The sequence below is a fragment of the Phaethon lepturus genome, unplaced genomic scaffold, assembly GCF_000687285.1.
Source record: "Phaethon lepturus isolate BGI_N335 unplaced genomic scaffold, ASM68728v1 scaffold880, whole genome shotgun sequence".
Taxonomy (NCBI): domain Eukaryota; kingdom Metazoa; phylum Chordata; class Aves; order Phaethontiformes; family Phaethontidae; genus Phaethon; species Phaethon lepturus.
The window spans coordinates 28,633-45,348 of NW_010512352.1; the positions used below are offsets into that span (position 1 = coordinate 28,633).

General features: G+C 42.5%; 1 protein-coding gene across 3 annotated transcripts in view; it reads right to left on the bottom strand.

The window, feature by feature from the left end:
- ADARB1 (adenosine deaminase, RNA-specific, B1) overlaps window positions 1–16,716 on the bottom strand; it is a 58,608-nt gene that overhangs the window by 12,940 nt on the left and 28,952 nt on the right. For 2 of the 3 annotated variants that reach the window (XM_010286460.1, XM_010286452.1), the window contains 4 exons: window positions 12,137–12,251; window positions 8,934–9,102; window positions 8,274–8,422; window positions 7,495–7,663 (listed from right to left, as the gene is read on the bottom strand). In XM_010286460.1, coding sequence (XP_010284762.1) covers window positions 7,495–7,663; window positions 8,274–8,422; window positions 8,934–9,102; window positions 12,137–12,251 — 602 coding nt within the window. Of the gene's footprint in view, window positions 1–7,494; window positions 7,681–8,215; window positions 8,423–8,933; window positions 9,103–12,136; window positions 12,252–16,716 lie in introns of all 3 variants that reach the window. The other variant, XM_010286445.1, reaches the window with a different exon arrangement.

Consider the following 16,716-nt stretch of genomic DNA (forward strand, 5'->3'; position numbering starts at 1 on the left):
CATGAGGTGCAGAGCAGAAAGAGCAAAATTTATTACAGAAAACTTTATTAAAGACGGTGTTGCCTTTCCAGTGAAACAATTAAGCAAAGGATTTTTTCTTCACATTAAAAATAGTACCAGAAAAGAGTTAAGTAACTGAAACGACTTAAATCTAGCTTACAAACTCAAACTTTCCAAGGCTCAGCTGTAGTTTGTAACACAGAAATGAACTTTTCCACACTGCAGTAGAGTGGCTGTAGACCACAGCACAGTACTCATTTAGGAGCATTTGATGGCTCAAGAAAGTGATAACACGACGACAACTCCCCCTTCACTAATTCAGCAGTTTAAATCTCTTCTGCACTGGCCGTGGGCAAAAGCGCAGCGTTCCCACATAAAATGACCTGGCCTCGGGTCCAGTCTCACTGGGCAGATCACAGCGCAGACTGGACCCATGCGGTACCTTTTGTCACCATTAAAGCAGGAAAAAGGCACCACGTTTGCCCCACAGAAGAGCGCTGAAGCACGAGCGTAAGCAGAATACAGGACTGCTGCATCACGCCAGTGGTGATGCTGAAACGTCTAACGTAAGGCACGTAAATAAGAGATTTGCCGAAGGGGAAGCATACCTGAGCGGGCAGGGATACACCCTCCAACGTAAAACTTCTCACTGGAAAAATCTGAGATGCTTGTCTTAGCTGAGCATAAAACCAATGCCTCTTGTGACGGTATTTTACATATTCTGCGTCCTCTTGTTTTAAGTTACTATAAGAATTTTCTTTCACAACCTTTATAAAACTTCAAAATAAAACTGACACTTAAAATACAAGCTCTTATACCGATACAAAGCATGAGCCACAGGATGTAGGCCCAGCCTGCCGGCATTTACGTATAGGTGCTTTGAATTGAGCTGGGGATCTAGATCTCCTTAGAGTTAATGGTGATTTACTCAGCAGCTGAGTACGACCATGGTTGTTGGGCTGAACTCCATGAACAAGTTGGCCATCTAATGCCAGGGAAGCTGGGGCACCTGGTGCGGATGCCAGCAATACTCTTTCAGCTTCAACTCTGCAGTTCTGCAAGTGATGCTCAGCATGAGGAAAGGCAACCTGGTGCGATGCCAGAAAGTTCAAACAAAGGTGTATTTACTCATCCTGAACGGTCTTTTCGCTTCTGAGCCACCTTTTGTGAGACAGAAGATCACTCAGAGCCACCAAACTGTTTGGTTCACTCTCTACCAGGGGCTCGTTGAGGTGATGTTTAAGCCCTACCATGTCTGATGAGGCAACAACATTTCTAAAGCTCTTCTAGCAGTAATTAGAAAATTACTTAAGATGAGAAGGGAAACAAAAGCTGCAAATCAAAACCACAGCTCTCCTTTTTCCTCAGACAGGCCAGCTGACACACTGCAGTGGCCCTTACTGGCACCTGGATTAGGAGGTTCAAGTGTTCCCATCACTACACACATGAGCTGCTTTTCTGGGACAAGGAAAAAGAAATAACAACTTTGACTATCTGGCCACTGAGCAGCTCCAAAGAGTTAAAAAATGTAAGGAGGATGACAGCCAAAGGATGCTGTAATCTGCTGCTGCTATAAAGTGTGAAGTTGCACCCCATCATCTCCCCAGCACCAAGCTTGACTGAAGAGCACTCTGCCTATCACCGCCTTGACCCTCCTCAGCCTGCTAATTTTGTTGCTTGTACAGCTCTCCATAAAGTCAGATCAGTGACATCATTCAAGTTTTTTTAAAAAAACAAAATCAAAACCTTGGCCTTGTATTTTGAAGAGACAGTTTCTCTAGTCTGGTTTACGGCACAGCTCCACAACCAACTGTGGGACCACTGCCGAGAGGCAGGGAGATGCAGTGTGCAGGAGGGGTGCAGCATCTGGGCATGAGTGCTGGGAGTCTCCTAAAACACTTTCTCCATCAGAGAATACACTGTTGAAAGCACACTCCCACACCCAGCTGAAAGTTAGCTTGCTTTTAGAAAGGAAATAGGCACTGGGCAAAAGTGATCCTTTTTCCTGCAGAGAATCTTATTGATTTCAGCAGGGCCACTCTGCTGAGCAAAATGATGCAAGATGGAGCAAACTGTGTGAGGAGAAACAAATTACACCTGGTCTGACCGACATATAACATGTACCCTTTCAGTAACCTCTTATTATTCCTCTCTAACCTCCTTATTATTTCACATATTCATATATTCACTGTTTGCTATGAGGAAGAAATAATGCATAATTACATACAGCTCTCTTAATTATTTTGTTGCAAAATTTCCATCAAAGTTGTACCATCTTTTTTGATGAAGTCTTTTTCTTATATAAAAACTCTGCTTTCCATTGAGTATTTTTGTTTAGCTTGAAAAATTCAGCCATCTGAAAAATTTCTGGTGTGAACAGAAAACTACTTCAATTCAGAAACGCTGCTGAGATGTCTCCTGCGAGATACCTCCCTGGGAGTACAGCTTGGGGTGCCTTGTATCCCCTCTTTGCTCTACAATTCACAGTTTAGCTTAGCAACAAAAGACCAAATTTTCCCTGTCACCAAGATTTTGCCATGTCCTCTACCTCGTCTATGAAGTAATCTTGTGCCCGAGCATCCAGAGGAGTGCTCTTTCAAACCACTACATCTCACACCACCTTTACAGACTAGACCCCAACAATGGCCTTTGCAGATCTGCGCATATGAATTGTGTTCAACTCCTGACTATTTACACAGAGGATACTCTCTGCGTAGCGTGCTCCCCTGAGGTTTTATAGACGAGCACTTCATTGGGGAAATCCGAATTTTACAAATTTATCATACTCACTGTTTTCCTCATTCTATATTCACCATTTAGATCCTATTTATAACAACCTGGAGGATGGATGCACTTTCTCAACCTTTTTGCTGTTCTCAATCACCCTATATTAAAAAAAGAAGGCACAGAAAGCAGAGACCGACACCAAACCAAGAGGAGTCCTCTCTTCCTTGCTCTGTTGTCACATTTCTGCTTTAGATTACCATGTGCTCAGAGGGAAGTGTATCTGCAGTGGATTCCTAAAAGGTCTATTGATTTCTTCATGACATACAGCTGATTTCACAACTTTCAATACATGAAAAGGTAAGTAAAACTTAATTCTGCAGCAACACTTTCACAGAGTGTGCGAGTACTCTTCTTGCCAAAAACAGAAAAAAAAAAACCCAGGCTGAAAATACACACTTCAGGCAAAAACTCTCCTCTGAGCTTTCCAAACCCAAACTGCATAGACATTCTGTTGTTATTTGCACTATTTTAGAGAAAACATAGAAATGAGGTGAGTCTAACAGCAGTAAGCAATAAAGCTTGACGTTAATATCAAATGTCTGAGTGTCACTCTCAATAATTTTTATGCAGACAGCAGTATGGAAGGGGTGAGTCACTACGCAGTGCATTTACAATGGTGTGCACATGGAACTGGTGTCAGAATTCATGGCAGGAAAATGAATAGTCTCCTGCAACTACCAGAGTTTACTGTTGAAAAAATGAAGTTATATTTATGACAGACTGCAAAACCTGACAAAAACAAGTGTTTACAATTCCAAGAGCAGCCCTTATTAATATAATTTATAAGAAAGGTAAATTATTTAGTAGGCATTTTGTTTATGACAAGCTTTTACTTGCAACTGATGGCAAGGGAGAGAAGGTGTCAACATGTGAGATGTCAGACTATCCCCAGAAAGCATTTTGACTCCTCACATGCATCTCCTGCCCTCCTCCGCGACAGAGGCGCACAGCTCAGACAGCAGCTGCCTCGGGGAGCAATCCGAAAGGCAGGCTTGGCTTACCGCAACATCAACAAGACTTCAAGGTGGAATTGCAACGTGAACCAAGAGCTCCCCACAATCACTTCAACTTGCTTATTACCACGAAGACACTGGAAGCCGCAGACCCAGGGGCTCCTGCTAGCTCTGAACAGAAGTGCTTGCAGCAGCTGCGCCCATGGGTTTTCCTGCATGTTTCTGATTTCCAGGACTGCTGTGATCAGCCTCCCAAGTTTGAGGCCAGCAGCATCCCCAGGGATGCTTGCAGAGCCCTGTGGTGGCTTCCACCTCTGCAGCTCCCTGACAAACATTTATCTGTCTTCGCAACCACATTTGCTGTGCTGCATCATTCAAGGGACACTTACGCTCCTCAGCTTCATCTCAGACCTACACCAGGCAGGTCATGATCTACGCCCACCTAGCTGGGTTTTACTGTTGACATTAACTGAAGCTCTACAACCAGCCCATGCCTTTCATGAGCCACAGCATAAACAGGCAGCAACATCTTTACATGGAGTGGACTCAGAGCTTCTTTTACATCAAGTGGCTCGGTCAGCAGCCCACACTACAAATCAGTAAGTGCAAGAAGTCCATGGTCTTTAACAGTAGCACTTCTCACAAACATCTTTTTTATTTATCTTGAGGTCAAGTTTGCAATTGCAGACAAGAGGATCTGTTTGCCCTTGTAGCTATGCCTAGGCTGGCAACCACACAGCTCTGAGAAGTCCAGCTTTTCTGGTGTTGCCTGGATTTGCTGCACACTAGTGAGCCTGCGGCAAGACTCAAGTCACTGGTTTGAGAGGTTACATGATGCTACATCTGGTTGTTTAGATACTACATCTTGGGTAGTGGTTTCCTACCGCTTCCCCCCAGGTTTTTTACCTAGGTGTCACACAGCCACCACGTATCAAAGTGAACACATTCACATCGGCCACTGTTACTTGGGTTAAGAGCTGGTGAGAACTGCTCTTGCTGTTGCTGTTCAGAAATCACACCGACTCCACCATGGATCTTGCCTCTTCGAAATAACTCTCAGACTCAAAGATAGCTGGATGGGCATGGACATAGCTGCAGAACATGCAGCCTTCAGTGAGTGTGCCTAGGATTTTAAGATGTGTTTGTGCAACTTCACCTGTCCCAGAAAACCAGGTGGTGGGGTCAAAAAGACAAAGCCATTGGGGAAACAAAGAGAAAGACTGAGTTACAAATATCCATTTGGATTTCCCGCTCTGAATAAGGATAAAGCAAGGCCAGTGCATGGGATGTGATGTTCTTTCACACAAACGAATATCAAAATAATATTTTTCCTTCTTTAGAGTAGAAGAGCACCAATGACTTCCCCTTGAACAACTCGATGAAATGTTATAGCAATTCTCAATTGCTACAGCCTTCCTAGCAATGAAACAGGATGAAAAAAGTTTTGCTATTCTCAGCAAGATATTAGCCACAACTGGAATGTTTCATGAGAAGTTAAGTAATTATTTGAAGCCAAAAAACTTAAAATGAATGTGGGCGGAAAAACACATCAAGAGGAGAATGACAAAAATACACATAATAAAGTATAAGTACCATGGTACAAGGTTAGGATACATTTAAAACAAATGCACTTATATTAATGTCCCAAACCAGTTACTCAGGTCACAGAAACCACCCTAACCACCATACTGCAGAGCCACCAGGCACTAACACACTACGACAATCCTGTTCTAATGCTTCTGACCCAAATGGGATTACACTCGTGGCCTTTCCCGGTTCCTCGCAATTTTTCTTGGATCTTGCTAGACAGAACACTGCAACAAAGCGCTCAGCGGTTGGAAGTAACAACTTGGATTATACATATAATCCACACAGATGAGGCTGTTCAAATACGAGGAGTTTTTCTGCCTGTGCAGTCCTGCACCCCGAATTTATCCGTGTCTTTTCCAGGCTGGGACTGTGAACCTTTGGGAAAGCTCAGGGAAATTCACAGGGCTCAGGCACACTGGAGGACTAGTCAGTCAGCTGGACACTAGAGAAATGCATTCTTTCAAACGTAAATGGACAAAACGTGGTCATAAGTGTCAGGGAAATGTAAAAAAAAAAAAAAGAAAAGAAAAAAAAGAATATGAAAATTTGGGCCTCCTTACCCGTCATACAGTCTTTGTTCTGTGTCAAGGGGTTCTATTTGCTTCCTTCACTGGCACAAACAAAATTATTCCCATTAGCCCCAAGGAGAGGTGACAGCTAGCTACGCAAGCGAGAGATGGATTCTGTTCTGCATCACACAAAATCAACAAAATAGTCAAATGTGTTCTAGCCCAACAACTGTCTTCATTTTTTTTATTTGCACTAACAGCAATGATGACATCATAAAAGAAGTCGAATGTGGCATGATTACCGTGTTGGGTCATTGGGAGAAGTCCCCGGCATGAAGCTGGGGAAGTTATTTGGTGAATTTTATCGAAAAATATTACAAGAGAAACTGACATGTCCTTTTGTAGAATTACCTTTCAACAACCCACTGTCCTAGCTTCTGAAAGGCCCTACCCATTTACGTTAGGGGGATTTAAATGAAAGGAAAACGTCTTCCTTCAGTAGAGATGCTGATTACTTGAGACAAGATGAGAGGAACAAAGCAGTTACATAACCTTCCTCCCCTATGTCTGACTTCGCATACGCCGTTCACAAGAATAGTTACAACTTAATACACATAATAAATTTTGAATCAGGCTAACTGTGACTTGACAAAACAGCACAGCCATTTTAATTAAAAAAATAATTAAAATATCATCATCTGAAAAACTTGGCATTTCTCATCTATTTTGCAAGAACACAGAGGCTGCAAATACACAGGCTCATTTTAAAAAATTATGTTGCAACTCTCCCATTCTTCTGATACGTGTTAAAGGATACTGCTGCTAAATTTTTTTTGGGGGGTAATCATTTGTTCACTTAGGATTTTGAACAAAAAATCTTTTAATCTTTGTCAACAAAGAAGGAACTGGATAAAATATAAATAAAAGCACTAGTATTGGAAATGAAATATTTAATTACAGTAAAAATATTTAAACTAAAATTAAAATAATTTTAAAGTTAAAAATTAAAAGTGCCCATTAATTAATATTTTTTTTTTAACTGGAACACTTTTTCCCTGTATAAAATAATACAAATCTAAATCTATTCATGGAATATGTATACGTATCTTTGATATCATAGTATCACAGGCTGGGCTGCGGTGGAAGGGACCTTTACAGATCATCTAGTCCAACCTCCCCGCCATGGGCAGGGCCACCTTTCACTAGGATCAGGTTGCTCAAAGCCCCATCCAACCTGACTCTGAACACTTCCAATGATGGGGCAAGGATGTGGACCATCAGAGGAAGTTATCCAAGTATAACTAACGTAACATATTACTGCACTGTTTTGCTGATGCTATACTACTATAGGAAAAAAATGCATTCCTCTGCTATTTCCCAGTGATATAAATACAAAACGAAGCTGTCATGACTTGAGGTGGCTGGAATGACATATAATGATTTCACCTTGCCTCTGATGCCAGCAGAAGGTCTGGCACCAGTTGCAGGTGAAGAATCAGAGCTTTATCGCTGGAGTTACAGCCACCCGCACGCTACATCTAAGCAATGAAATAAGCCAATCAGTAACCCGCAGGCTCACCGCAGGTATCATGCAACTCCTTTCTTGATCAGCAATAAAAAGCAATAGCAAAGAAACCAATCATTCAGTATCTCACCTTGCTATCTTGTCACTGCAGGACATGGTAAGTAGCCTTTCTCCTTGCAATACGCCATCCCACGTCTGGATAGTGGTAGTAGAGCGCACGGGGATGGTCCCTTCCCCAGATTCTATTTTTGTCCGTAGCTGTCCTCTCGCTTTCCGGTTTGGATGCCTGTCCCCTTGATCTAAACGACAAAAACCGCTTACAATCAGCTGAGAAACATTCTCAAAGTATTCTACACATAGCACTACGATAAGAAGAGTCGATTAAAGGCTTTTGCCTGCATAACTGCTGGCTTGCATAACAATTTCTATCGCTCCTTGCAAATTAGCTACAGCATCAGACATCTCTCACAAATACTGTCTTCTAAAACACACTTGCAATTAACCCAAGCTTTCCACGAAGGAGCAGTATGCAGCAGGCAGCTCTTCAATTCTGTTCTGCGCGTTACAGCGTTAGAATGAAGTTAATGGACAGGTCAAGAAAGGGGCAGGCAGACAACCACCATTAAAAGATGGAAACAGTGAAACGGTTCGGTTAGTTCTGTAGGAATACTTGCTGACTCACTGGCTTATCTCGGCTAGCATTCAGCCTCTTCAAGACCACATGGTGGATCAGTCTATACTTAACTTCTACCATAACAGGAAGAACAGCTCAGACTTTTTTTGGAGAGATCTGTGTCTAACACACATCTACGCTAAAAGGAAAGAAGACACCTAAATTTTAACTGTGCCACTTGTATGTGCTCAAAAAATACTTTAAACTCCCTTGCTTGAGTAGGGCTGCTGTCATACCCTCTTGTGCTGCTTCGTGTGGTGAGAAAATCCTAGCGTCGCCACAAGGAGATGTGCTGATATAGAGATGAAACTGCACATTCTCCTTCAGCTTAAACCCGCCTCGCTCCGATTTGATAAAAATGGATTTTTGTTGATCTTCTTTATTGCTGAAACAGAGAATGAAGCCAGAGTCAAAACTGACATTAACACATAAATAACCATAAGCTGGGCAGTCTTAACAGGCATTAAAAACAAACACAGGATGTCTGTAAATTTTATAGTGTAAATTTAACAATTATTACAATTAACAAAATTAAGAGACCACCGAGACAAGAAATAGAGAGCCCTTGACATCCCCAAATGTCAGGAGCTTTCAGGCACTTACCAGCAAATGAAACATCACCCTTTAGCCCACTTGAGATTATTTCAATTTACATGTTTACAGTTTACAAAATGATTCCCAATTATTTTTTCTGTCCTCCTCTCTCATGATTGACACCTAACTGAATTCATGTTTTGTTAATGTCAAACTTTAGGGCAAAGGGCTTGAGTTCTAAATTAAACATCCTAATGCAACAGGACGAGTGTTTCACATTGAAATAATTAAGACAGATCTTTTACACAGACATCTTTTCAGCTCCATGCAACCAGCTCATCTTCCTTTTCCTTCCAGCTTACCTTATATAAAGCTCAAGTTGTGTATACAGAAATTTAAGCAGGCACCGGCGAGATATAATTTCCGCATGGCAATCATTTAATGCAAGACCACGATCACTCATGTATTCACCATTAATGCATTTTGTTCCTGTAGAAACACTTATTACCAGGGCATCTTTCACATCTGTACCTGCAAAACATAATTTCAGGAAGAAGATGCAATTAAAATCACACATAATCTGGCAAGTGATTTTCTTGCAGAACCCAAACAAGGCTCTTTTTTTTTTTGTTTGTTTGCTTCTTTTAAAAAAAAAAAGCTTTTTCTTCTGATACTTTCTTTAAAGCAAAAGCTTCACTCAGCCATACCCTCCCTATACCAGTACAGTCTACGGTTCTATTGAGTTCTTCATGTTGGAGTTCAGAGAAGTTAGAAATTAAAAACTTGCAGGGAAAAACTGCTGCTTCAGGTAAAGCCTGAGCTCCAAAGACGGTGCTTTTCTCCTGAGCCCCAGGCAGCCAGCTAGCTTCCAGCACATACCTTCTGGCCACCTGTGTAGATATTATTCACAGTAACTCTAGAAATCTGAAAGGCACCGATTTATTAAAACAGCAACACATTACGGAAGGGTATTAAGCCAACAACAGGAAAGGTAAGACTAGGGAATGAAGAAGTTTAAATGCTTAAACCACTGTAAAGCTTATCAGCAGTATAATGCTTCTAGAAGTGTATTCTTGGTATTAAATCATTCTGTACAATATAATTAAAAAAATATTTTGTGCGATTTCTGTACAGAGAACTGTCTTTATCACACACACAAAAAAAAAAGGTCAGCTGCATGAAGAATTCAGAAAGGCGGGTAAAAATGTTACATCCCTCTAGCAAAACACTCAGCAAAAAAAGCCCCAACAAGCCACACTAATTCCTCTGAAGCTCTCAAGGCCTCACCAGCAGAGGCAGATAGTGGCCAAGCCCCACCAAACGCCTTCTGCTCTCTTCCTCCCACAGAATAGTTACTGCAGTATGGAAAAGAAGAAAAGTCACTTCCAACGTATCCCAAGCACCTGAGGTTGGGGACCCTCCCATAACCACCCCACTGCATGACAGCAGTGCCGATGTAAGGGGCGTAACTTGCAATTGGCAAGAGAATTAGTAATTGAGTAATTAAAAAGGTAATTGGGATATGGACTGCTTAAGCTCTCACTCCTGATGAAATATATGACCTTAAAAAAAAGAGATCCTGAACCCAGCTGCCCGCTCCTGCCCAGAGGGCTGGAGTAGAAGACCACAGAGGAGAAGCAGGGAGCTGCTTCGCTCTACAACACAAGGCTGTGCAATGGGGTCATCTAATACCAGGGGTTCCCCAGACATGTATCCAGGCAAAGACGGCTTCTAATTCCAATTTAATTTGAATTAATTTTAAGTGTAAAGCTATTTCTTCAGTTAATCAAAATGTATTCATATGTTAATTAAGTCTTAATTTTTTGGTCACATGGCTGTTCCAGGAATTGTGGACACAGGACTGTAATTACAGTAAAAACTTGCTAAGTATCACAAAATATATTAACTAAAACTACAGCGTTTTCCTCACAATGCTTTGTATTTGGGGCTAAAATAGTGTTGGTACCACACAAATGTTTTGGCTGCCGCTGAGCAGCGCTTGACGCGCATCAAGGCTTTCTCTCCAAACCTCCCAAACTCCAGTGTGCTGGGGGTGGGCAAGAGACTGGGAGGGGACGCAGCTGGGACAGCTGAGTGACAGTGACCAAGGGATATCCCACACCATAAGCGTGCCCAGCAATAAGAGCTCAGGGACATGCAAGGTTAGGGTGTTTGTCTACCCACGAGTCTTCTCACCCTCCTTCCATTTTCTCCCCATGCCCCCGGAGAGGACAGCAAGTGAGAGGCTGGGTGGGTGTTTGACTGCTGGCCAGGGTCACCCCACCACAGATGTTTTGGACAGAGTTTGGGCCACATTGTCCCCTTGTCACACTCCCCTGTCCCTACAGCATGCAGTTATCATCTACCCCAACCAGCACCCTCACATCTCTCTGCCCTCTGGAGGAGGTCTCTACAAACATTACAGAATCACAGAATCATTAAGGTTGGAAAGAACCTTCAAGATCAAATCCAACCGTTAACCCAATGCCCCCATACCCCCTAAACCATGTCCTGAAGCGCCACATCCACAGGTTTTTTGAACACTTCCAGTGATGGTGACTCCACCACCTCCCTGGGCAGCGTGTTCCAGTGCTTCACCACTCTCTTGGTGAAGAAATTTTTCCTAATATCCAATCTAAACCTCTCCACAACCCTCCCTTTCAGGTAGTTGTAAAGAGCAATAAGGTCTCCCCTCAGCCTCCTCTTCTTCAGAATGAACAACCCAGTTCCCTCAGCCGCTCCTTGTAAGACTTGTGCTCCCACAGGAGGAAAGGGCTGGTGGTGCCCAAATCACCAAGAGAAGGCTGTACATTTATCACGAATACCCGTCTGACTTGTACAACTAATTGGGGATGTTTCATGACAGGCCCAAAATGAATGTCCCACCAAGGGTTCAGATGGATTGAAGACCAAGATAAACCTTAGCCTGAGGAAAATTCGGCAGCAGCGTGGTCGCAGATCAGCTTAGAGCAGAATTTCACTGGTTTGGGTGATCTGGCAGAGCACGGATCTCATGCCAGCAATCAGAGAACCACGACATTACTGCTGACACACCAGTGTCAGCTGCCAAAACATAAGCTGCTTTCTTCAGACTTTTTTACTAAAATGACTGAGACACAAAGCCCCAAGAATAAAATATAGCAAGAATAACTCTAACAACGTGCAAAACCTTAAAAACTTGGAAAGCAAGCATAATTTCTTACATAATATGCCAAAACCCAAGCATGCCATCTGTGTGACCGATGAGGTGTAATTTATTTTAGATTTACTTCCAAAAAGTCGCACGATTAATTTTAAAAGGTACATGTATTTTGTAGACCATGAGTTACCTCAGATGTCTCAATCAGGCAGAAGACAGGAACTCTGTGGAAACAGAAGCATTTGCAGGTCTAATTTTCCTGTAATTATCTTTAGTCAAGATTTAATTGCTATATTTAGTGCACCTTGAAGATTGTACAGAAAAAATCTATTTCAATACTGGTTGACTGAAAAACGATAGTTTCCTAGAATGCAAACAGAGTTCTCATATTTAAGCCATTAAAATAGTAGGGTTTTTTTCCTTTACCTGTTGTCATGACAATTCCAGCAAGGACTTTTCTACGTGCATGTGGAGATGTGAAATTTTCTGTCAAATCACTGAATTTATCTACAACCAAGCGTGCAACAGCATCAGCTAAAACCTGTAGGATCATACAGAAATGCACATCAGAAAATTAAACAAATAATTTAAAAACTACAGCAGCATTAGGTTATAAAGATTTGCACTTTTAAACGATTTGACACAATAAATTAAACGAGTTTTTATTGTTCACTTTAAAAATGAACATTGAGGCACCAGCAATATATCAAGGAGGTGGCTGGGTACAATTTTCTGGCATACTGGGCACTCACAGCTCTTCATAAGTGGAAGCAGAGCTCTGTGTGCTCCATGTCTGCTAAAACAGGGTCAGACAGCCCTAAGCCAAGCATCAGAGTACCTAATGCTCATGATCGTTATGAACATTTGAGGCTTAGGAGAACAACTGGATAGACAGGTAAGTCTATACTTTCATGCTCAAACCTCAAAACACATCATTTCAGTATCCTCAATATTGGACCTGACAAGAAGATTGAAGTGCAAAAATCAGGCTCCTCAAACCAACATGTAAAGCTTTTATAACAATCAAATTCATTATCTAGCTATTACATAAATAAGAACGAATCCGTTTTCAACACTGGTTAAACATCTTCTATTTCTTATTTTTACAAGACATATCCAAATTTAGGAATAGAAAATGTCAATGTATAACCCAAAATAAGCTATCTCAAAATCAGGAAGGATTTATCTCTCTCACCTTCAGGAGAACTTGAACAATTACAGTCACAGCCTTGTTGTATCTTGCCAGCAGGGTTAGCAAGCAATGTTGGTCAGGCTGCAAGGAGGGCTAACTTCTAATATTAAGAAAAAACTTCAAAATACCAGTCCTGCCCTTGTTGAACGACGATTCAGTTCAACACTGCAGCTAATCTCACCTGCTGTTTTTAAGGCAGCTGGAACCGTAAGAGCTAGAAGAGATGAGTCAAGATCAAATTCTTGAATTTTCACCTGAAAAGAAACTGAAAACCAGGGCAATCTATGCCACAGTGTTGCTAGCACAGCTGGTTGTTCCCAAGGGAGCGGCTGAGAAAGGCAAGTTACATGCCAGATGACCTGATGAACAGTCCCCAGGCTGGCAGGAGAGACAGGGCAGGCCATCCCCACCCAGCTTCCACCAGCCAGAGAGGAGGAGTGGGCAGCCAGGGAGGGAGCTGGTATCTTGGAGCACCAGGCATCAATCAGGCTTGGTCTGGTTGTCAGTGTGTTGGCACCCAGTAGTGTCTGAGATGTTCTGGGGTAACCACCTAGCCCACAGGCTGACACACCAGAAGGACACAGGTCCTACGTCATACTTGCCAGTGCCACGCAGATGTCTTCGATATCCAAGAGCATCCAACGTGGTGCTAAACACACACGTAAGCAACTACATCAAGCCCGAAAGGACACTCGTGGCTGAGAGTTTTCTGCTTCCAAACTGGCTTTGGGTTCTCTTTGGAAGAAGATCACCACTCTCACCCCTCCAGAAGGCCCAAGGCAAATCAACAGGGCTGACAGGCAGCAGTATATGGGCAGTGATGGGCAGAGCTTGGGAGCACCTGCCTGAAATGGTACAAACTCTTGAACACAATCAATTCTAAAAACAGACTGCCAGTGTCAAAGGAAAAGAAAGAAAAGAAGGGTTTGAAGACTGCCAGCCTGATTCACCACCGTTTTCTTAACAACACTCATGAGAACTGACAGCCTAGAAATAAGGTGGAGGAGCTCTCAATGTTAACTTCCTTCTGGAAAAGTGTTAGCAGTCAAGGAAGCCATAATTAAAGCTTGTGTGTCATGACTTCAGAGCTCAATAGCTTTTTCCAGAATTTGACTGGAGACAGACACCAGCAAGCAGCGGTGACTAAGGTCACATCTGAACCAAGTGTTGGCCACTGTTTTGGAATTGCACAACTTCTAGCGTCAGAAGACTCTCAACATTGCAAATACAATGATGCATATGAATGGACTGCAATCTGAAACTCATATCAACAGCTTGAGAAATTTTTCAGGAATGCAATTTTGCTCAGAAGCTACAAATGTGTCCGGTCAGGCACTGATTTTGAAACAAGGTCTTTTTGCTGCTGGACCCAAAATTGTGTTACATGGTGCTCTGACAGCATCATGACCACGCCACACAAAATCTGCATTTAATTGTGCTAGTACTTACCTTATGCAGAAAACTGAACTTTAAGATAAATACACAAAAGAAAAATAATGACAGACAGTTTTATTATCGCCCTGGTTTTAGAAACGGAAAATTAATACACAAAAGGCTTAAATGATTATCCTCCTTGCAGCCACACAGGCAGATCACTGCAGAGTCCTCATTCCACTGTTTTATCCATAGCCCCCCTGCATAATTACGGATACTGCTTCCCAGCTACAAGTTTTACGCTCTCATTTCTGTAATACATGTTTTTTTCTGCTCCACCTTACATCATGATGTGTTGGACAGGAGAACATGTCTGGCAGCTGACAAGCTACCAAGCAATGTAAAATCATGCTGAATGACATTATGATGGAATATACTAGTGAAACAAACTTTTCCAAATAGGGATGGACCTGATCCACAAAGAGAATACATGCTTCGGAGAGGCTTCAAAGCCTGCCAGAAAGGCTTGTCATCCAGGTAACAAACAATATGGGTCACCCCTTCTCCAAAAAAGTGTAAGCATAATGACTGGTAACTGGAGGAGTCTTCTCCAATGCTGAGCTACACAAGAACACAAAGTTCAGCACGTACCAGAAATGGTGATCCCAAAATGCTGAACCAAAACCGATCAGTTGCCAAGGGTGAACATAGAGGAACGCTTCTTCCAGCATCACAGATCCTCTACCTACCCGGCCAAACGGAGGCTGACCTACAGAGCCCTGTGATCGCCCATTCCCTGGGGCAGCAAGGCCTGGCTTGAGGAGGTTCTCACCAAGAGGTGGGAACTGAAACTGCCAGGCATTTCTGGGAAGAAACATACCTGCCAATACTGCATCAGCTACCTGAACTTGGTAGTTGGGTAGGATGCTTGCATAAGGGTGGACACATTAGCTTTTCCCAAAAAGATCTTTTTTTTTTTTTTTTTCATGTAATAAAGCAAAGCAAAGGAAGCAAGTGAGAACATGGTGAGTCCCTCTGGGAAGGTGTAAGCTGGCACAGAAGGATGGGATGGGGCTGCATCTCTAACAGTGTGTAACTAAGCTGCTGGCAAGGAAACCTAAAAATGCTTGAATGAACATGAAGCCAAACACTGGGGAGGGCTGGTAAGAAGGACTAAGCAGAACTCAAGCAAGACAAAATGACCGCTAGAGATGCAAACAACACAGGAAGAACTGTAGGGGAGGGGGTAAAAAAAAAAAATCATTGCCAGAAAACAGGCAGATACATTAAAGGTTTTTTTGTTCTATTTGATACTTGAGTTTGTGTGACAACAGGTGGGGTGGTGAGGAATAAATACTAATAAATGTCTACAGATTTAGTTACTAAGGCTTTGGTCTTGAATACTCACCCAATAAATGAGAAGAATTATCCTTTTCTCCCAGGTGGTCTATTACATTAACATAGTTAAGAGTCACTAAGAGCACGGAAGAGGGGAATAAGGCAGGCTACGAACACACCACTACAGTGCCGCGAACAAGACTTACTGGCCTAAAATGTTGTCCTTGCTGTCCCCACCTCAAAACCAAGGACTTGAAGCTGTCTCCACATCAAGCCCAGGCCACTTCCTGGCCTGGGTAGGGACCTTTCACTTCTCATTCTGACTCTACTCCCTTTCATATAAATAAATATTAATTGGAACAGAAATTGAACTTGTGTCTCACCTTCCCAGTGACTGCCCTAACATCTGACACACAGTTTCTCTACCCCCGCTCCTGCATTAAATCATTATTCAAAGTTGGGTAAATCAAAAAAGGAAAGACCTAAAATAGCTGACAGTTTGCTCGTTAATGCATGTGAGCACAAAGCTATCTTGGGTGCATTGTTCCTTTCTCTGATGAAGTTACAGTGAATCCACTTCTTTTCTACATATACAGACTGATTTTGGTTAGTATTTTTCTTGCAGCAATGTTGTAGCAGAACCCCCTTGACCATCCGTATTTTGAAATATTCTGAAGCTGATGAAGTTCAGGTCTGTCTGGATCCAAAGGAAGACCTTGGCAGCCCATAGAGACCACCCCAAATGAATGCTGGTGATCACCTGCGTGGTGGAACCAAAGACAGCAGGAGCAGGGGTGCTGCATGGGCTAACAGCACCCGGCCCTCACTGGCGACCTGACCCAAGACCTCCCAATCTTTTGCGCTCTCCTTGGGTCTCCAGTGATACTCCTGAAGCACAAATGTTCTCCCTCAGCTTTATTTCTTCTTACCTTCACAGATTAGGGCTTACGTGAACTTTCACAAGCTGATGAGCAGTGGCCGTGCCCGCAATAGGTAAAATCAAGGTCAGTTAAGTCCATTATCTCTCCTCTGACAGTGACCAGCACACACAACTCAGAGAAGGTGGAAACATATCTGCACTAATAAAATAAGGTAATTATTT